General features: G+C 40.7%; 1 protein-coding gene across 1 annotated transcript in view; it reads right to left on the bottom strand.

The window, feature by feature from the left end:
• Pard3b (par-3 family cell polarity regulator beta) overlaps positions 1 to 23770 on the bottom strand; it is a 1028371-nt gene that overhangs the window by 506115 nt on the left and 498486 nt on the right. Inside the window, 1 exon segment of the mRNA NM_001191808.3 lies at positions 2737 to 2825. Coding sequence (NP_001178737.1) covers positions 2737 to 2825 — 89 coding nt within the window.

Raw genomic sequence — 23770 nt, 5'->3', positions numbered from 1 at the left:
CAAGAAACTCTGTAAGAAAATGTGGTGGGTGCATGCTAGCACCTTTGGTACAGGAAGGCATTCTTCACACTACCAACAGAGAAACATAGTCACCAACTGTACTGGCTGGTTCTGTGTGTCAACTTGACACAAGCTGGAGTTATCACAGAGAAAGGAGCCTCCCTTGAGGAAATGCCTCCAGGAGATCCAGCTGTAAGGCATTTTCTCAATTAGTGATCAAGGGTAGGAGGGCCCATTGTGGTTGGTGCCATCCTTGGTCTGGTAGTCCTGGGTTCTATAAGAAAGCAAGCTGAGCAAGCCAGGGGAAGCAATCAAGTAAGCAACATTCCTCCATGGCCTTTGCATCAGCTCCTGCTTCCCGACCTGCTTGAGTTCCAGTCCTGACTTCCTTTGTTGATGAACAGCAGTGTGGAAGTAAGCTGAATAAATCACCCCCCAAAAAAGTCATTAATAAAAATTCCTAATGAACGATAATTATGGTCACATGGCTGAAAATCATAAACCTGAATAGAGTCTCCATGGTTACTTGATAAGGAGTGGTCCCCCTTGCAGAGGAAAGTAGCTGGTCTCCTGGAAACTGACTGCACCTATTAGTAAATAGACCTAATCAAGGGATACTGTGAGCGAGTGAGGGCAGCTCCAGCAGGAGTTTCTATTGCTAGATTGACCACTGAAGAAATGCACATTTATGTTTTATGCTAAATTGAAATGACTTTTTGAAAATAATAACAATGAAACTCTACAAGGTGATCCCATCCAATCTAAAAGTCTCCAAGCTCAAACTGCTCTAAAATATGAAACTTTTTGAACACTGACATAATGTTTCAAGGAATTTGGGTTTTGCAGGGTCTTAGGGCTTTTGTTTGTCTTTGTTTTCTTTTCTCTTCTTTCTTTTTCCTTCTTCTTTCCTTTCTTTATTTTGATTTGGCATACACAACCAGTACTCTCTACCTAAATAATGCAAAATTTTAAACAACAACAAACAAAACAAAACCAAACGAACAAAACCAAACTAAAATCCGAAAGACTTCTGATCCCAAGTATTTTGTATAGGGATAATAAACCCGCCACAGAAAATGGTGACAATAATAACAGCAGCAACAGCATCAAATACAAGGCTCACTCTGCCCCACGCACTGTTCTAAGTACTTTATATATATTATCACATACAGACATGAAAAGCAGTAATACAAAAATCCTAATACCAACACTCTGATCAGGTTGTATCTTAATTCTTTGAGTTACATATTCATGTACTGCAGCCTGGCCTTGAACTCAGCTGTGTAGTGGAGGATAATGCTGTTTGATCCCGGCCCCATCTCTCATGGGAACTACTGGAACTGTAGGTGTGAGCTACCATTCCTGGCTTATACGGAACTCAGGGCTTCATACGTGTTGGGCAAACAGTCTTCTGACTGAACTGTAGCCCAACTCTATTGTTTCCATTCTGTAGACTAGGAACCCATCCATCAAGCAGAGTTGGATGAGTAGAGATATGGTTTGTATTCCGGCAGTTCCAATGGCTGTGACATTAGAGATCAGTACTAAGGAGAGGAATAGTTGACGTCACATAACATGACATTCTCCTTAATGATAGGAACAATCCTGAATGATGAAGCAAATCCGTTTCCCAAGCACCAAGTGAAATACTGTAGGATTGTATAAGCACAAGCTACAGAAGTACCCATAGCTAGAGGCAAAGCAAAACACTCAAACACAAAGAACTCTGAAGGGCTCTGTAAACTAACTGCAGGGCAAAGGCAAGAAAAAGCTATTTAAAAATCCTGGGTGCCCAGGAGGGAAATCAGGCCTGCCACTAGAAGCCTAGCCAAATTCTCAGGAGTAGTGAGATCATGGAACTTAGACGAGAATTCACCAGCTACTTTGCTAGACCAGCACAATCCTATTGCACTCTAGATCATATTCTTATGCTCACAAATAATTGTGGCTACCACTCCCTCATCGAAGAAGAGTTTCTGGACAGTAAACAGAGTTGTAGAGAGCTACAACTAGATACAATGGAGAGATTAACCAATTGTGGGGAGCTGAACCCAGTGCATACAACCACAGCATGGTGGATAAGGAACTACTGGCAGTCTTTGACTGCTGATAGAGGCAGAATTGGCTTCTCCAAGGGACGTGAGCCTTCAATGACTCTTCATTACAGAGCAGTTACCTTTGAAACCATAACCTGGACAGGAAAAAAATGACTTGGCCTTTTGTGTTCATATATTTGTGCATATAGATAGATACATATATTTGTGTGTATGTATGTGTGTGTGTGTATGTGTGTGTGTGTGTGTGTGTGCGCGCGCGCGCGGACTCATGGGTGCACATAGCAACAATTATTGAAGAGGATAAATCTATCAATTTGATGAGGGGCATATAGGAAATTGTAAGAAGGTGACTTGGGAGAGGATAGAAGGAGGGGAGTAAAAGGGGACAGTGGCATAAAAGAATGCATAAGAAATAAAAGTGAAAAAAGAAATGAACAAAATCCTGAGCAGAAGAGTATTAGAAGCCTCTATTATATTTGCACATATATGGTTATCAGTAAAGTTCTCATATCTTATGTAGAAAATGGAAGAAAGGAGTAAGTAATTGAATCGAAATGTACTTTATTACACAGTTCTACTTTCCTAAGTGTCTCCTACAAAATTAGAACAACTAAAGTTCATTCAATAAAATGAGCCAAATTTAAATAAAAAAGAACATCCTATCTTTATAAAGAAATACCTCAGTTCATTCTTCGTTTTGTGCAGCATAAGTAGCCCTGTCTGTTCACCATTCATAACGTCTCTGTTTTCCAAGTTCTGGGCAGAATCCTGGAATGAAGAAAAGTCACAGGTTGTGGGCGCTGCACATAAAGAATTGAAGCTTTGAACAAAATGTTTCAACTGAGGAAGGAAACAGCATGGCTTTGAATACAGTTTGCTCCCATTTCTTCTGAGACTGGAAACAGCTGTTAATGTCCTCAGTGCTTTCCCTGTGCCCTCCTCTCCTCTTGGGTTTCTGAAACGCTCAAATGGGCCATTTGTACAAGACAGTATGTTAAGTGCTAGGGATATATTGCTCAACTTGCTGCTACTCATTCTTAGGTTTGAGTATCATGTTTTAACCACATTTTGTCAAAAAAAAAAAACAAACAAACCAAAAAACCATAAACAAAACACTAAAAGAAGTCTCCAGTCCTAAGTAATGAGAAAGGATCTCTACATGCGGGTACTTCTACAGCACAGTGAAATGTAAGAAAAAAAAAAGTTTGTTGCCTGGCTGTCCTGGAACTTGCTCTTAAAGACCAGGCTGGTCTCAAAACTAGAGATCCATTTCTGCTTCCGGAATGTTGAAATTAAAGGTATTCACTGCTACCATGACCAGCTTTCCTGGTTTATTTTTAGCATTTATTAAATTTATTCATCTTAATTTTTTGTGTGAGTGTTTGGCTTCTGTGTCAGTATCTGGTGCTTATAGATATCAAAAGAAGGCATTGGCTTCCTGGGAACTAGAGGTACAGTAGACTGTGAGCCACCAAGTGGGTGCTGGCAGTCAAACCTAGGTCTTCTGCAAGAGAAAAAAAAATGCTTTTAATCTCTAAGCCACTCCTATAGCTCCCTAAACTGACTTTTTAAATTTTGTTTTATTTTAAATGGATCGCAACATCCTAACTTGTGCACATGTTTTGTAAGAGATATTTTCCTTAATTCAATTTTCTGGTCTCCACATGGACAAATGAAATGAAGGACAACCTATAAGGTCAAGAATCCTTAATAGTTGACTGGAAAGCACCTGTAAAAGAACAATATCTGAAAGTTTTAATGTTCATACTATCCTTAGGAAAGGCTAAAAGAAGCAAGATCAAACAGAACCAATGAGGCAAGATCAAGCAAGTTAAAAACAAAATACCGAGACAGATGTAACAATTATTGAACCTGTGATGGTCATTTGTGTCAACATACTTGATAAGCATATTTATGTCCAAATCCTTGACTTTTTATCTGATTATATAACAGGGAGGCTTGTGTATGTATCTTAAAGACAGTCAGAGTCTACTGTCTTTGTTTTTTAAATTACCACAAAATGTTATGGATTAAATATAAATATCGCATGCTTTCTTCTATTTTCTGAGATGTGAAGTTGGAGGTCAGATGTGTGCAGGGCTGAAACTACAATCATGCAGCTGAGGTGCCCGTCCCCCTGGCGCTGCAGGAGGGTGGAACAGCTGCAGGTAAGGATCGAGTCGCTCATTACGAGTCTGATTTTCCAATTCTGTTCATTTACCTATTACAGTCCTTGTGGCAGCCCTACAGTTCTGCCCACCTTAGATTTGTGTTAAATTTTGAAATCACAATGTCAGTTTCTTTCAGAATTGTTCTCTTTTTCCATGCAGGCTCTAAATTCTGAACCTCTTATGTGTCTACAGCAACTTCAGATCCAGTATATCTGTCAACTTCCACCTACACCGAGTATTTGATGAAGAACACAATTGATCTCTACATCACAGTGCCAACAAAAAGGAGTATTTAGTATAGGGTTTTAGTTCTGTACTGTTGGACCTCCCTTTTCCGTGTGGAAGTTTGTTATGGAGCCCTAACTACAGCAGGAAACAAACATACTTCCTGGCTCTAACTTATTAGGAGTGAAGGAGTTTTCTGCCTAGTTGTAGTTAATGACAAAGGTTTTATTTATGTCAACAGTATACTTGATGTGCTATATATTTGAAAATGTTAATAACAATTTGAAATTAGTACAGAGCCACTTGGAGTGTGATAATCTGATCAAGGGAGATTCTGAGCTGACTACATTTTGACAATAATGTCAACAACTACAAACTTTGCTGGAGACACGCTTGGCAACTATGAATGTCTACTATGTTTGTAGCGGGCCCGAGGCAAATTCCCAGCACTAGCGTCTGATGACTTACAACTGCCTGTAATTCGAGTTCCTGGGATCTGATACACGCTTCTAGAATTATGTACAAATGTGTTCATGCACATACGTTCCCACATTCATACTCACAAATAATTAAACATAACATAAATCCCAATGAAACACCTATCTAAAGCTTAAAAGATAAGATTCACAACTAAGAGAGACCATGTTTGTCTTTCTGGCCCTGGAAACTGCATCCAGGATGACCTGTTACTCGGCATCATCCTGACTGACACCTGAATGACATTCCTGGTTATAAATGCACCACGTTTTCAGTATTTCTGCTGATATGCATCTAGAACGGTTCTAATTTACGGCTCTTACAATGAACAACAATGATATGGCCCAGCAAGGATCTCTAAATGTGTGTGAAGTCCTTTGGTACATCTTTGAGAGTTGATTATATGTATCAGGATCTCGTGTTGGAACTAGTTTTAAGGTTTTTGAGGAACTCCCCTACCGAATATCATAGTGACTGTACAAGTTCACATTCCCAGTAATAATGAATCAATGTCCTTCCTTCTCCATGTTTCCCAATCATGAGATGTCATTTACCTTGTTGTTCTCAGCCACTGTGACCGGGTAAGATGAAATCTCCAAGTGTTTTCAACCTTTCATTTTCCTGACAGCTAAGATTGTTGAATGGCTTTTAAGTGTTCCTCAAACATTTGTGTTTCATTGAGAATTCTCTGCACTCCTTTTAAATTGGGTTATTTGTTTTTATGATTTTCAGGTTTTTCTTCTTTTTTTGCATGTTATAGATACTAATGCTATGTCAGTTACATAACAGGTAACAATTTTTTCCCATTGTGTAAGCTACAATCTTTGCTCAAATGATGGTGTCATTTGCAAGAAATAAGTGCACATCCACAGGCTTTATGTCTTAGACAGTAGTCCCACTGTTTGAAAAGTAGCACCAAAAACCTTTTGCCTTGCTACAACTATCATAAAGAGGAAGAGACTATATTATATCATCTTAGCTAACAGGCAGTGGTTGTCACTTGCCAAAATCACTTCTGTATATTGCAATAACAAAACCCTTTAGTACTCTCTGGGGATGAGGCAGGAAGGCAGATGCTGGAGGCAGTCCACAAAGACACAAAGCCGACTCCAAATTGACTCTGGCATTGCAGTGCCTCAAACCTTAGGGCAAAAGCAGCTGTCTCTGACCAGGTTACGCAGAATCATTTTACCCTCAAACTTCAAAATTTTTCACACAAATGACTAAGGCACACCAGTTTTTCCTTTAATACGTTACGTGATGAAGAGTCACGAACTCACACCTATCTAAAAATGAAAAATTTCCCCCTTATAGCTTACTTAAATAACTTGGAGAAAAAAAATCTGTAAAATCTTGACTTTTATATTTGGGAGAAGAGGGACAAAAATAACTAAATTATGGAGAAGTAAAGGCTCATCATAATGGTTGTTACACAGCCTCCATAGTTCTTAACCATAGTGGAGAAATATTAATTATGTGATTTAAAAATCCCAAAACTTGCCTCTAGAAATAGAAGCAGAATGCTCTGGAGGGTGTATATTTAATTTTTAAAATAAAATCATTGCAACTTCTATTTTTACTGCTATATTAAAATTGGGGTTGAAGACGAACTGCAAGGGAATGTAAAGTGGGGTGCTATTGTAAAGCCTGTCTGTTTTTCCTACATTACAACCCTTTCCTTCCCAGCGACCGTGCCTGGCTACTCTAAAGTACATCCGTTACAGCTTCTACCACATCATGTAACATGCATGTGGCCCTCACAAAAAGACAAGCTTAATTACTACATTTTAAAAAGAGTTAACATTTTTAGCAACACTTTCAGGATCGTGGGAGCATTAATGACAGCCCGAATGCATCGGGTTTAAACAGCACCGCACTATTTTTAGCTTTAAAAATCAACACTTACACAAATATTCCCAAACCAATTAGCAGCAGCTGGAAAGTAAAGGTGTTTACATTTCGTTACCACTGGTGCTAACTACAGCACGCGCTCACAGGCTGCCGGCGAGGGGCGGGGCCGGGCACCCGGAGGGCAACCTTCTCTTCAAGGGTCATCACCGTGTCAGCACCAGACTATTGCTGGAGAGTTCAGTTTGTACAAGTCGCTGATTCCATGCAGGACAGTACACGATTCCCTACGAAGTGCTGCTAAGTTAGGCATCTCACTCTTGCTGAGGAAAAGAAGTCGGAAAAAAGGCTACCTAAATTCCCACTGTGTTTGTCTGGTTGGCTATAATTGCAAAAACAGTTTTATGGTTCGGTTTCTCATTTCTAAGATGAAAGTTATAGCAAGTTTCTTTATTGACAGTCATTTCTCTGTGACATATAGATGGAGGGGGATCCATGGTCTTGTTGTTCCAGTCTCCCCCATCCCCATATTTTTAACAATTTGACTAAAAAACGTGAACTACAACTGAGTTATGTTTCAAAACCTCTAGTGTATTTTAAAAGAAGATTTGCATTCTGAAAAGCCGGCCACAAGTTTCTTCCGAAATCACACATGAATTTTAGAATGAGAGTAAGAGCAACATTTATCCAGTAAAGATTTGAACGGGAGGCTATGTGCCTGGTGCTCATACATAAACATAATGTAAATTTTCAGATTAAAATTCTGGGCATAATTTCAGAATATTTGTTTTTACTTTTTAGAACAAAAATATCTTGCTAAAGTAAAAACAAACTGCATTTGCTATGCACACACTTGGAATTAACATGCACTTCAGTAGTCAGGCCTTGTTCCACAAGCCCTACCTAGTACGTTCTTCCTGCTGCCGGCAGTGCCTTGCACGTCTCTGTTGACTCCCTCTCCGTTGACTCCCTGAACCCATCTCTAAGTGTTTCACTGTCAGCAACTCAACAGGCAAAGCCTTTCCTACCCGCATGCATACGATTGTATTTTATATCCATGTATCTAGACATTAAGAAAATGTTTTTAAGTGCTAAATTATTAGTCATCTAAGTTATATTTTTTCTCATTTATTCTATTGTAACATGTAAACTCTAACATGGATCACAAACATCCAAGGCCTTGAGGAAACACACATTTCTGGGCCCTACCCCAAAGTCGGAGCAACAGGTATAAGCAGAACATGAGAGGCTTTGATACAAATATCTGATGTTGACAGAAAACACATAGGTGCCTAAGAATACTGTCTAGCAGGAGTCTCCCTTTCAGACTCTTTGGTTGTAATGGTGAATACCTCAGGAATGCTGATCCAGCTAGACCATGCTTACCCACTAAGCTGTAGCTGTCATATGGATTTTACTACTTTTCAAAGCCACTAACAAAGATATGCAGCCATATCTTAGAAACATTGGCTGAACAAACACACAAACAAATACACATTTAAATAAATGTGTTCTGGATGATTTTCTTGACCTCAAGATATTTCACAAGTAACTAGATGTATATTCACTACATCCTTGGGTGATTTTTTTGGCTTGTTTTTTAATTAATTAATTAATTAATTAGCTACATGGTTTCTTTGTATAGTTCTGGATGTCCTGGAACTCTCTTTGTAGACCCAGGTGGCCTGCAAGTCTCAGAGGTCCCCCTGCCTCTGTCTCCACAGTGCTGCAGTTCAAGGTGTGAGCCAGCATACCTGGTTGGTTTCTGGACATTCTTCTTTTGGTTTTATACATGAACACATTCAAGGGGGAAAGGATCATGACTTGTTCAAGATGAAGTCATGACTAGTTAATACCATCGCCTTCTAAAATTTAGATTTGTGGTTGAAAGCAAACACATTAGCCATACCTATTATGATGACTACCCCCTTCATTGTCAACTTGATCGGATTTAGAACCACCTAGGAGACACACCTCTTTGGTGATGTCTTTAGGTGTTTCTGGAGGTGCGTTTCCTAGGAAACACTAAATCTAATCTAGTTGACACTAAGCAGTAGTCGTCCTATGAGGAAAGGCCAGTGTATAGTGGTGGGATGTGGTGCTGGTCTTGGACAACGTAGAGCTCCAGCTTAAGTGCCATAGCTGATTTACTAGGGAGCAGACAGAACAGCTCAGCTGTCATTTTCCTCATCTGTCAAAGGGCTGGGAGACTTCTCGGATTCATTCTGAGTATAAAATGTGTTTGTGGAGCACATAGGGGGGCTGCGTGATACAATAAGGTTTGCTCAACTGAGCAAACACACACACAAGAGTAACTTAAATCAGTGTTTTCTGGATGCTTTTCTTGGACCCCAGACTGTCCCCTCCTTTGACTCTGCCTCTCTATTCTCTTACCATATTCATTTCTATGGAATTTTAGGAACTTACAGTAGGCAGACTAGTCTGAAAACTGAAGCTGAGTCTTTACCACGGTTCCCTCCTGGTTTTCTTTTTTTTTAAATTTTGTTTTATTGACCTCGTCTTTTCTCTCACTGCTAATAATAAGCACAATTAGGGCTCATTATTAATATTTCCCAGGAATCTAGATTACGTTTGAGAAGACAAAGGGCATTTAAAAAGCGAAATCCTTAAATATGCAGTCTTTACATACATTACTGGGCAAGGTTTTGGGTCAGTTTAGCTAGGGTGCGTTTCTGTTGTTTGCATAGGTAAATATTTAAAAATTGTCCTAAATAAATATAATGCCGTTTGTCAAAACACTTCTGTGAGCTCAAAGTGAGGCTAGGGAGACACCTGAATTCTGTTTTAGAAGATCTGAATAAGTTAGACTGCCTGGTCCAGGTATCAAAAGGTAAAACCTCCATTATTTCTAAGTCAGGGCCTCACCTGCTCTGACAATCTTTATTGACAGCCAGCACCACTGCTCTTGTGATGCTCACACACAGATGTTCAAGTACCGCCCGCTTTGCATCCTCGAGAGCTATCAAAGTTCAGAAGTTCAGCAAGGCAATTCCTTAACCTCCTTTAATGCTCACTCCTTTCCCACAGTCAAACAGCACTTTCAAAAGTGCCAAACACAGAAGGAGAAACAACATATATATTTAAATGTAAGACAAAGACAGGCATACTCGTGTTCATCATTTCAATTTATAATCGGATTCCTTTTCTCCATCTGGTTTCAGCTAAGTTTCTACCGGTTTTTCCATATCATTATATTTATGAAAACTGCTTACACCCAATACTCAGATGAATCAAGATAATGTTTAGTGTCCAGGCTCTGCCTCAGCTCATAAAAGTCCTGTACTCACGTGACGTGCTCCCTCCCCAATAACTGCTGCAACCGGGTTGTAAATATTAGCTTTTCTTTCACTTACTCTGCCCCTTTAAGCTGTACTTTATTTTCAAATATTTCAAGTGTAGGCATGGCTAAATGGACAATGTGATGATCCTAACACCTCAGTTGCAATTATCCAATGTCACCTAAAGCTGGCGAGTGTTAAAAGCCTTGGGGGAAGCAAGACACATTCAGCCAATGAGAAAGACAAAACTCTACCCTAATCACTTTCATTTTGTTGATGGAAATGTATTTCAGTCAAAACTTGATGTAGTAAATGCACTTTATACGTTGGGGCAAAGCTATGCAAATTCAGACTTCGCTTAGGAATAGCGCAAGAAAATAGAGCAACACATCATTAAAAAACTTTCTCTTCCACACTCTCTTCACCCACGAGGCCGCAAACTGACTTTCTTGCTTGCCTACACACAATAGACTACCTTGGAAATGTGCTGTCCCGGTTTCCAAAGTAAAGATATGTTCTATACTTCTGTCAATACCCAAAGGAGGTAGGGCAGAGAGGAGGAGGAAGGTGACGAGGAGGAGCAGTACCACCATCCGGATTTGCAGGCCTCTTATCCAGCAGTATAACTTAAAGAATCAAGTTTTTGTTACAAAGCTCTTCTTATTTTATATATAATTAAGTTTATAAGCCATCATAGTTCATGAATAAGGATATTTGAAGTATATTCTGGGTGCCTACAATCTGTAAGGCTTTTAATCTGTTTTCAGGAAGCTCAGAGTCCCCCTCTCCTGCCTCATGTCCTTGTTCCTCTCCCATGACCTCGTGTGTCCTGCCACACAGTCATCCTGCCTTTCAGTTTGTCATTCTTGCAGTTTGTTTCCTCTATTGGAAGTCCCTGGTTTCAAAAATGAGTTCACCAGTTTCTACTGGAAACAACAACAGCAGCAACAACAAAAACAAACAAAAATAAAAAACAGAACAGAACAATTTAAGCAGGATTTTCTCAGACAGTAAGAGATGCTCTTGAGACAGTCTCCAGAACTTCCTTGGTTGAGTGAGGGACAACAGGAAAGGGAAAGGGGGAAGAAGTGGGTGGGCCAGAGCCTCCACCACATCACATGCCCACAGCTTGAGACAAGGAGATCTCTGAGCTCTAGCAGGCAGAGGATGGGGTTGGTTTTTCATCAAAAGCAAACAAATATGCAATGGAGAGTTGAGAGACATCCTGTAAAAGTAACTGTAAGCTAGACCAAAAGATACAGTGATCCCAGGAAGCAATCAGCATGCCTTTGCGTTTATGTTTTGTGGCAGTACTGAGGGTTAAGCCTAGGACAATATGCGCACCAATGGCCCTGCTATGAACTACAGCCCCAGAGACAGGCTACTTTAACTCTTCCCATTGTTGAGGGGACCATACTCATCTACTGAAAAGATGTCATGCTTCAGTTATACAGAGCTGACGTATCAGCCCGCAGAGGGCAGTGCTTCCTCTGGAGTATGTCGCACTCATTGATAATATGAAGAATTTAGAACAGTTCCTGGCATTGAGTCCACACCCATACCTAGATATAACCGCTATACAGAACTGCTGGGGCCCACTTGACATATGTGCTTCCATACTTTCTCATGCATCCCACTGTTTGGGCCATTCTCTCTCTGAATGCACGGCACGGGCCTCATCTCCATCACTACCCTCCTCATCCCCCACCTGCCCAGCCCTGGGAAAACTCTACATGGCAATGACCTGGGGAAGGCACTAATATCCTCACAAGCCTGCCTGCCTTGCTTCATTCTGAAATCCTTGAGGTACAGAATGTGTCACATCTGTCTTTGTGACCCTGTCACTTTGCAGAGGCCTGAAGTGCAGTAAATATTCCACTTGAGAGGTGCGCTGACTTGGTAGAAATATTTTTTTTCCTTAAAGACTCTCAGGTAGCTTTCAAGAGAAGAAAATATTTATGATGTGCATAGTACTAAGAATCTCAGTGTTCGGAATATTATACTCTACGGGGAGGATTCAGAAAGGAAGATGTCACTGCCTTTGCATTCACAGCTGTGAGCAAGCTGGCACCATTGCCAGAGGCATGGCTGACAAGAGAACTTAAAGTACAATTGAAATCTGATCTTTATTTATGGATCGAAATAATTGATGTAAAAGAGAATGCACTGATTTGTACCTGGCTAGTTATGGTTCCTTCTATATACTCTTATATTTTATTTATTGTAATGTATTTTAAAATGACTTTCATTATTTATAAAATGTAGTTAAAGTAATATTTAAAACCACCTAAGTCCCACAGCTGCCAGATGCCTAGTTCAGCAGCCTCCTGATTCAGAATGTGAAGGGGCTTCTGGACGGGTGGGAGGACATGAGACTGAGAGCGGCCAGCAGTATGTAGCTTCACTCATGTAGTGAAGCTCATTTTGAATTTCTTTTCATGACTGTTTCCGGCTCTGGATGCTGTCTGATCAATATAATCAATTGTGGGCAAAGGGAAACGCCAACAGTGTTTCCCTTGCCTTGTTTTCTCCCTTTTTATCCCCCCAAACAAGCTGCCACATTTCAGGGTCTCCCCAACTTTTTCTAAGAATAATCAGTAATTATTACAGGAATTCTTTCAAGGATTCTCTGGTCTCTAGAGCCAAGTGGAAACGTTCTCTCCAGTGGGCCCACACCACCAGCAGCAGCATGTGGGGACATACTCTTTTTCCTCAACTGCTAACTGCAGTGGTTTCCTTAAATGAGACCCAATCACCCCACCTTCCCAATCCATCCACATTCCCATTATCATACCCTGTCACCACCAGATCAGTCCTGCACCCCTATTTAACTTCAACTTTTCCAGCACCTCACCTCACATCATACCAGTTCTTTCTACTTCCTGAGGGGTATCAAATCTTGACCTAATGACCTTCTTTCTCTAGGAGCCCTTCAAGTCAAAACACCAGAGGGAAACTTAGTCAGAGGCCATAAAGGTATAAGGTCCCCAAGAAGCCCTCCATGTGACAGTAGTGGTTCTTCTTGCAATGAAGATGCACACAGGCACATAATTATAGGGCTTTCCCAACATATACCTCTGTGCTGACCCCACAAGCTAAGCAGGGACACTTAATGTCTAGTCTAATTGCATCTCTTTGCAGGATCGAGAGAACCTGATAGAACTGAAATAATAATACATATTTCACATGCATGCTTGCAGGGGCACAGCAACAGGGAAATGATAAGTGAACAGGGCAAGAGGTAGATCTGACAAACACGGCCTGAGTGCATGGGAGTGGGAATTCCCCTGACTCCACCGTTCACTCATCAGCTTGTTAGAACAGCACACAGGATCAAGGCACCATATGAATACCCTTTTAAAATGTTTGCCAGTGCCAGATCTTGTACTGAATACATGACTCCGGCCTAGGCACTTCCCAGCATCCGTTACATTGCATGATGGTAGAATCACTACACACTCTATGCTCTTGTCCTTAGGTTCACGTTCAGTATACACCAAACTTCAGATGCAAATCCATGGGGATTCACAGTCGCCATTCTTTTCTTTTTTCTTAAAGATTTATTTATTATATATAAGTACACTGTAGCTGTCTTCAGACACCAGAATAGGGCATCAGATCTCATTACAGATGGTTGTGAGCCACCATGTGGTTGCTGGGAATTGAACTCAGTACCTCTGAAAAGCAGTCAGTGCTCTTAACCACTGAGCCATCTCTCCAGTCCCACAGTCACCATTCTTTACTACTTCATTCATTAGCTACTTTGTTTAGAGAAGAAAACTTTGGTGTCTAATGCTTAGATCTTTCTCCATGCCCAGGCCCAGGCGCTTGGTAGGAATGTGTAGTAAAAGTATATTGTAATTAGATTCCTTAATTCACATTTTTTGAATTGCTTCTATCAGACAATGACAATTTAATTTACATGTCATTTCTAGATGAATCCTTGAGTCTCCTCTAGAGTTTCTAAATGGGCATCATTAGTTGGCAATTCTGTAGGTTAAGAAATTTAAGCAATGAAAAGTGGAGAGTGAAATGAAATTATAATGCACTGCATCATCATGTAGAATGCCTCCCAACCAACCTCTCAGCCTCCCTTCCAAAAGGCTTCCTGACCAGTGTCAGCCTTCAACAAAGCCCCCTAAAGATGGGCGTGGCTTCTGACAAAAGGAAGCCACCTGAAAATACCTGAGTTTTATCGCCTCAGCTCCTAGTTCATATTTACCTTTAAAGATATTTTGAGTGTGTGAGTGCGTGTGTGCACCTTCACATGAGGACAGGTAACCTCTGAGGCCAGAGGCATTGGACCCCAGGAGCTGGAAATGCAGACAGCTGTCAGCTTGTCTGCTGTGAGTGCTGGAAACTGAATTGGGCTTTTCTGCAAGAGCAGGGCATGCTCTTAGCCACCAAGTCATGCATGTAGCCACAGTGGATGCTCGTATAATCGTTACTGAACAAATTAATAAACAAACCAACCTGCCCACCCTGCCATCTGGTTGTGTGGGCAAACGCCATCATAGTCCGTTCAGAAACATCGGCTCCCGTGCTTTTTTTTAACTTCATGGAAAACAAAAATCAAACCAAAGAGAAAGGATAATTAGTCACTTGGTTAGTGTCAGTTCACTATAGTCCTAAGTACTTGAATATTTCCTAAAGCCTATTTTAATGGACAGCAAGAACAGTAGCAAGAAATGGCTTAAAATTTTGAAGAAGATAATTTTCAAGTCAGCAAGAGATCACTCACGTAATGCCACATGACACAACGAGATAGGTCATCGAATTAAAAAAGTACTAATTCTAACCCACATTTCCTTTGATCTGAATGAAATAGAGATTTCATGTTATTCCAGTAGTGTTAAGGTCGTTAAGGTTCCTGCCACAGCACCATGTTCCAGACATGGCCATGGCCGTGACCTCACAGCTTTACTGAACCTTCAGTTTACAAAGAGAAGTGCATGCTTCAGGCAAGTGAGGGATTTTAAAGCACATGGTGACAGAAAAAATCCTCTCTTTCATTACTTCATTGTAGCTGAGTGATATATATATATATATATATATATATGGATAGATCTATAGCTATAGCTATAGCTATAGCTATAGGTATAGATATAGATATAGATATAGATATAGATATAGATATAGATATAGATATAGATATAGGTATGAGAAACCAAACCAACCAAACCAAACCAAACACTAGTGACTTTGTCCATTATAAGGGCAACCTGAGCAGACTGACATTTCAGTATTTGGCAGCAGCAGGGAATGATACCAAGATGCAAGAATTGCCAGTTTATACAACTGAATGGCTTGTTTTTCTGATTGTTGATTTTTGGGGGGAGACTTTCTTTGAAGAACTATCGAATCACTTATATACTAATAAGCATACTCATTTGTACTCATGTGCATGTGTGTGCGTCTGCAGATGCAGATGTGTCTACACACGTGCAGGCAAGTGTGCACATCAGAGCACAGGTGCAGCTATCAGTCGTCAGAGAGCGTCCACATCGTTTTATTGTTGGTGGTGCTGCTGTTGGTTGGGTGTTCGTTTCAGGCATGGTCTCTTGCTGGAGAAGAGCTTACCAAGTAAGCTACTAGGCTGGCCGGACACCAAGTCTCAATGATCCACGTCTCTCTGTCTCCCAGAACTGAGACTCCAGGTAGACACCGCCATGGTCAGCCTTGTACTGCATGTTTGTTTCTAGAGGGTTAATTTACATCTTTCATCCTGTGTCATTTCCCCCCTCCCCTGTTTTCTTTTCAGTCTCATGGACTGGACCCAAGGTCTCACCCAAACTAGACCAGCACAAGGACTGTTTCACTACACTGCACCCTCATTCTCTTTCTCTGCATTCACAGGTTTATGGCCCAAATGGTATGAAATTGGGCTGTTAGCAAAACTGTATTTCCCATTATTTGTCAAAGCAATTCAGTCTTTTTCCAAAACCAGTTTATCACATTTCACTCATTATTCTACAAAGCAATACACTAAACTATTTATTTCCATTCCACTCACCTGAATAATTCAATCCTCCATGTACCCTTGCATTGAGACTTCTTGTCTTATCTTAATTGATTTCCTCATTTGAGCTCAAACCTGTCACATTTTAATTTTTCCTTCAAAAGGCACTTACTGTACGATTGTCAAATGCATCACAGACAATGCTTCAGCAATTATCTTTGGTCTCCATTAGGGCATTAATGATAACTTCCCAGTGTGCAGGTCTTACAGTAAAGATTGGCCAGCAGCCCAAGCCATACCTTTGTGAAGGTGGGAACTCGGTAGTCACTTTGCAGCTGAATCGCTCCAGGACCAGATGCCAGGTTCTGAATCACATTCATATGAACGCCTTTGCATAAAAATAGCTCTAACTTTCCAGTTGCTCTGGACTGGAATAATTAACTTACCCTGTTTCCCCCTACATTTTCTGCTGTCATATTTGAAGTCACATTTTCAGAAGTTTCTGTGTATTAATTCTGGTCAGTAAATGACATCTGTGTGGAATGATAATGGAGGCGCTCTGTTTCTTTCTACCCTGAGTACCTCTGGCAATCAGGGTTGCGGCAGACCTGAGCGTTGTTTTCTGACTGATGTTAGAGAGGGTGTTCGGCTATTTGAAAGGTCTGCTATGAACGCTGATGAGTAGAACATCTGTTCCAGGTTGCTATTCCATACAAATCACCCCTCTGCAAAGCTTTTCACCCTTTCTCTACTTTCAATAATGCAATAACTTAAAAAATTATTTCAAACTGGAGCTTCTGTGGTACTAGAGCTCGTCATAAAAGTAGGTTTTATGACATGTAGAGACCTAGTAAATGTTTTACTGTATTTCTTTTGTTTTTGGCTGTAATTCTGAAGAGAGCAAGAATAAACAAATAGATAGATAGATAGATAGATAGATAGATAGATAGATATCATGCTTGATGATTTAAAAAAATAAAACAAACAAACAACAACAACAACAAAAACCCCAAAGCGAAGGGGCTGGAAGCAGTATAAAGAGCCGAGTTCATGGCCCTTTGAGGACCACGGATAAGAAATGAAGAGATGAAGCAGCAAATCTTTATATTACACACTGGACCAAGACGGGCGGCAGTTAAATGAACAAAGCAAGGACTTTTTTAAAGCTGAAATTAAAAAAGCAAAATGGGAAATCTGATCTCTTTCCCAAAATACAGACTCTCTTCCAGCTCCAGCCTGCATATATTTTTAAGCCAGACATTTTCTTTTGTTTTTATTATTAACAATTTTGTCATCAAGGAAGAGTTTTAAAAACATGAGAAAAAAGAAAAAATTAAAATGCTTAATTAATTTTGACAGCAATTGTATTACTATGAACCATTAAATTCCCTTGTAAGACTCCAGGCCGTGAAGCCGGAGGAGGGTGGCCAACAATGCCCATATCTAAGATCTAAATTTCAATTATCTGCTGTATTTGCAACACCAAGCTCTATAGTGTGCCAAGAGGGACGGCTTAGTAGTGTTAGCGAGTGGTCTCGTGTTGCTGCATTCCCTAGATTGCACAGTGTACTCCATCCCCTAGTTCTTACTGGTCCTGGATAAACAGAAAAGGCACAGAGTCATTGGTGAGCCCTTTACCCAGGGACTTTTATACCTCATTCATCCAGGGACTGATAGGTGGCTCCTCCATCATCTTTATTTTATAAGTTAAATAAACTACTGTCGGCGGACAAATTTTTCCCTTTATATTTTAGGTCTCCCCTCCCCTTCCTCAATTTTACTTAGAAAAGTTTACAAACTAGTAAGGAACAAGTTATTTTAAAAGAGAGATATGCTTGAGATGCAACTGAAGTGTCATCCTCAACTACAGATGCCTCAGCCAGTGGACAAGACCAGAAGGAAAGTAACTCCACCCTTCCAGAGCTACGTGGACCACATACCTGGCCTCACAGGAACTGTAGAGAAGCCCCTTGTGGCCGTTCCATGTAGAAGTGCATTTGGTTGTCATCCCTTACGTTCTCTGGGCTCCAAGAGCCCCCACAAAGAGCTTTCCTCCCTGTGCACAGGCCCGCATTACAGAGCTCTCCGAAGGGCCGTACTTCAGTACCTAGTTTCTGAAGTGTATTATTCTGTAATATTTACTGTCACCTGGGGGAAAAACAGTAGGGCATATTGAAGTCTTCACTAAAACAGCAAATTAAGTGAGATTAGAAATGCCATAATTAATTAGGCCAGCTCTCCATCACATGAAGGGCCGGAATCCACGCCGAGGGATAGTAATCTGCTCCGAGAGTCATAAAGCTGGGTGACTCTAACGTCAACAGCAGCGGCCCTCACGTTCCGGAAAGAAAGGAGGTTGACTTTTCAGCCTCTCAGCACGGTGTCAGTTTCTTTCTTCTGCACTGAACATTACTGACCACAGCTTAAAGCTTACTCTGGAGCAGCTCTCTGCTCCCAGACCCGGTGAGAGAGAGACCCAACCGCCTGGTCAGGTGGGCACTCCTGAGGCTGCAGAGCGGAAGAGAGCACCAACACTGCTCACCCCTGCCCACATCCCTGGCCCAAGAGGAAACTGTATAAGGCCTCTGGGCTCCCGTGGGGGAGGGCCCAGGAGCGGCAGGACACCAGCCTGAGACACCGCCGGAACCTGAAAGAAACAGACCGGATAAACAGTTCTCTGCACCCAAATCCCGTGGGAGGGAGAGCTAAACCTTCAGAGAGGCACACAAGCCTGGGAAACCAGAAGAGACTGCTCCCTGCACACACATCTCGGACGCCAGAGGAAAAAGCCAAAGACCATCTGGAACCCTGGTGCACTGAAGCTCCCGGAAGGGGCGGCACAGGTCTTCCTGGTTGCTGCCGCTGCAGAGAGCCCCTGGACAGCACCCCACGAGCGAACCTGAGCCTCGGGACCACAGGTAAGACCAAATTTTCTGCTGCAAGAAAGCTGCCTGGTGAACTCAAGACACAGGCCCACAGGAACAGCTGAAGACCTATAGAGAGGAAAAACTACACGCCAGAAAGCAGAACACACTGTCCCCATAACTGACTGAAAGAGAGGAAAACAGGTCTACAGCACTCCTGACACACAGGCTTATAGGTCAGTCTAGCCACTGTCAGAAATAGCAGAACAAAGTAACACTAGAGATAATCTGATGGCGAGAGGCAAGCGTAGGAACCCAAGCAACAGAAACCAAGACTGCATGCCATCCTCGGAGCCCAATTCTCCCACCAAAACAAACATGGAATATCCAAACACACCAGAAAATCAAGATCTAGTTTCAAAATCATATTTGATCATGATGCTGGAGGACTTCAAGAAAGACATGAACACACTTAGGGAAACACAGGAAATCATTAATAAACAAGTAGAAGCCTACAGAGAGGAATGGCAAAAATCCCTGAAAGAATTCCAGGAAAACACAATCAAACAGATGAAGGAATTAAAAATGGAAATAGAAGCAATCAAGAAAGAACACATGGAAACAACCCTGGATATAGAAAACCAAAAGAAGAGACAAGGAGCTGTAGATACAAGCTTCACCAACAGAATACAAGAGATGGAAGAGAGAATCTCAGGAGCAGAAGATTCCATAGAAATCATTGACTCAACTGTCAAAGATAATGTAAAGCGGAAAAAGCTACTGGTCCAAAACATACAGGAAATCCAGGACTCAATGAGAAGATCAAACCTAAGGATAATTGGTATAGAAGAGAGTGAAGACTCCCAGCTCAAAGGACCAGTAAATATCTTCAACAAAATCATAGAAGAAAACTTCCCTAACCTAAAAAAAGAGATACCCATAGGCATACAAGAAGCCTACAGAACTCCAAATAGATTGGACCAGAAAAGAAACACCTCCCGTCACATAATTGTCAAAACACCAAACGCACAGAATAAAGAAAGAATATTAAAAGCAGTAAGGGAAAAAGGTCAAGTAACATATAAAGGGAGACCTATCAGAATCACACCAGACTTCTCGCCAGAAACTATGAAGGCCAGAAGATCCTGGACTGATGTCATACAGACCCTAAGAGAACACAAATGCCAGCCCAGGTTACTGTATCCAGCAAAACTCTCAATTAACATTGATGGAGAAACCAAGATATTCCATGACAAAACCAAATTTACACAATATCTTTCTACAAATCCAGCACTACAAAGGATAATAAATGGTAAAGCCCAACATAAGGAGGCAAGCTATACCCTAGAAGAAGCAAGAAACTAATCGTCTTGGCAACAAAACAAAGAGAATGAAAGCACACAAACATAACCTCACATCCAAATATGAATATAAAGGGAAACAATAATCACTATTCCTTAATATCTCTCAATATCAATGGCCTCAACTCCCCAATAAAAAGACATAGATTAACAACCTGGATACGCAACGAGGACCCTGCATTCTGCTGCCTACAGGAAACACACCTCAGAGACAAAGACAGACACTACCTCAGAGTGAAAGGCTGGAAAACAACTTTCCAAGCAAATGGTCAGAAGAAGCAAGCTGGAGTAGCCATTCTAATATCAAATAAAATCAATTTCCAACTAAAAGTCATCAAAAAAGATAAGGAAGGACACTTCATATTCATCAAAGGAAAAATCCACCAAGATGAACTCTCAATCCTAAATATCTATGCCCCAAATACAAGGGCACCTACATACGTAAAAGAAACCTTACTAAAGCTCAAAACACACATTGCACCTCACACAATAATAGTGGGAGATTTCAACACCCCACTCTCATCAATGGACAGATCATGGAATCAGAAATTAAACAGTGATGTCGACAGACTAAGAGAAGTCATGAGCCAAATGGACTTAACGGATATTTATAGAACATTCTATCCTAAAGCAAAAGGATATACTTTCTTCTCAGCTCCTCATGGTACTTTCTCCAAAATTGACCATATAATCGGTCAAAAAACGGGCCTCAACAGGTACAGAAAGATAGAAATAATCCCATGCGTGCTATCGGACCACCACGGCCTAAAACTGGTCTTCAATAACAATAAGGGAAGAATGCCCACATATACGTGGAAATTGAACAATGCTCTACTCAATGATAACCTGGTCAAGGAAGAAATAAAGAAAGAAATTAAAAACTTTTTAGAATTTAATGAAAATGAAGATACAACATACTCAAACTTATGGGACACAATGAAAGCTGTGCTAAGAGGAAAACTCATAGCGCTGAGTGCCTGCAGAAAGAAACAGGAAAGAGCATATGTCAGCAGCTTGACAGCACACCTAAAAGCTCTAGAACAAAAAGAAGCAAATACACCCAGGAGGAGTAGAAGGCAGGAAATAATCAAACTCAGAGCTGAAATCAACCAAGTAGAAACAAAAAGGACCATAGAAAGAATCAACAGGACCAAAAGTTGGTTCTTTGAGAAAATCAACAAGATAGATAAACCCTTAGCCAGACTAACGAGAGGACAAAGAGAGTGCGTCCAAATTAACAAAATCAGAAATGAAAAGGGAGACATAACTACAGATTCAGAGGAAATTCAAAAAATCATCAGATCTTACTATAAAAACCTATATTCAACAAAATTTGAAAATCTCCAGGAAATGGACAATTTCCTAGACAGATACCAGGTATCAAAGTTAAATCAGGAACAGATAAACCAGTTAAACAACCCCATAACTCCTAAGGAAATAGAAGCAGTCATTAAAGGTCTCCCAACCAAAAAGAGCCCAGGTCCAGATGGGTTTAGTGCAGAATTCTATCAAACCTTCATAGAAGACCTCATACCAATATTATCCAAACTATTCCACAAAATTGAAACAGATGGAGCCCTACCGAATTCCTTCTACGAATCTACAATTACTCTTATACCTAAACCACACAAAGACACAACAAAGAAAGAGAACTTCAGACCAATTTCCCTTATGAATATCGACGCAAAAATACTCAATAAAATTCTGGCAAACCGAATTCAAGAGCACATCAAAACAATCATCCACCATGATCAAGTAGGCTTCATCCCAGGCATGCAGGGATGGTTTAATATACGGAAAACCATCAACGTGATCCATTATATAAACAAACTGAAAGAACAGAACCACATGATCATTTCATTAGATGCTGAGAAAGCATTTGACAAAATTCAACACCCCTTCATGATAAAAGTCCTGGAAAGAATAGGAATTCAAGGCCCATACCTAAACATAGTAAAAGCCATATACAGCAAACCAGTTGCTAACATTAAACTAAATGGAGAGAAACTTGAAGCAATCCCACTAAAATCAGGGACTAGACAAGGCTGCCCACTCTCTCCCTACTTATTCAATATAGTTCTTGAAGTTCTAGCCAGAGCAATCAGACAACAAAAGGAGATCAAAGGGATACAGATCGGAAAAGAAGAGGTCAAAATATCACTATTTGCAGATGATATGATAGTATATTTAAGTGATCCCAAAAGTTCCACCAGAGAACTACTAAAGCTGATAAACAACTTCAGCAAAGTGGCTGGGTATAAAATTAACTCAAATAAATCAGTTGCCTTCCTCTATACAAAAGAGAAACAAGCCGAGAAAGAAATTAGGGAAACGACACCCTTCATAATAGACCCAAATAATATAAAGTACCTCGGTGTGACTTTAACCAAGCAAGTAAAAGATCTGTACAATAAGAACTTCAAGACACTGAAGAAAGAAATTGAAGAAGACCTCAGAAGATGGAAAGATCTCCCATGCTCATGGATTGGCAGGATTAATATAGTAAAAATGGCCATTTTACCAAAAGCAATCTACAGATTCAATGCAATCCCCATCAAAATACCAATCCAATTCTTCAAAGAGTTAGACAGAACAATTTGCAAATTCATCTGGAATAACAAAAAACCCAGGATAGCTAAAGCTATCCTCAACAATAAAAGGACTTCAGGGGGAATCACTATCCCTGAACTCAAGCAGTATTACAGAGCAATAGTGATAAAAACTGCATGGTATTGGTACAGAGACAGACAGATAGACCAATGGAATAGAATTGAAGACCCAGAAATGAACCCACACACCTATGGTCACTTGATTTTTGACAAAGGAGCCAAAACCATCCAATGGAAAAAAGATAGCATTTTCAGCAAATGGTGCTGGTTCAACTGGAGGGCAACATGTAGAAGAATGCAGATCGATCCATGCTTATCACCCTGTACAAAGCTTAAGTCCAAGTGGATCAAGGACCTCCACATCAAACCAGACACACTCAAACTAATAGAAGAAAAACTAGGGAAGCATCTGGAACACATGGGCACTGGAAAAAATTTCCTGAACAAAACACCAATGGCTTATGCTCTAAGATCAAGAATCGACAAATGGGATCTCATAAAACTGCAAAGCTTCTGTAAGGCAAAGGACACTGTGGTTAGGACAAAACGGCAACCAACAGATTGGGAAAAGATCTTTACCAACCCTACAACAGATAGAGGCCTTATATCCAAAATATACAAAGAACTCAAGAAGTTAGACCGCAGGGAAACAAATAACCCTATTAAAAAATGGGGTTCAGAGCTAAACAAAGAATTCACAGCTGAGGAATACCGAATGGCTGAGAAACACCTAAAGAAATGTTCAACATCTTTAGTCATAAGGGAAATGCAAATCAAAACAACCCTGAGATTTCACCTCACACCAGTGCGATTGGCTAAGATCAAAAACTCAGGTGACAGCAGATGCTGGCGAGGTTGTGGAGAAAGAGGAACACTCCTCCATTGTTGGTGGGATTGCAG

Source organism: Rattus norvegicus, chromosome 9 (assembly GCF_021556685.1).
Source record: "Rattus norvegicus strain SHRSP/BbbUtx chromosome 9, alternate assembly SHRSP_T2T, whole genome shotgun sequence".
Taxonomy (NCBI): Eukaryota; Metazoa; Chordata; class Mammalia; order Rodentia; family Muridae; genus Rattus; species Rattus norvegicus.
Note: the sequence above shows the minus strand (reverse complement) of the source record. Positions and strands in the feature narration are given on the sequence as shown.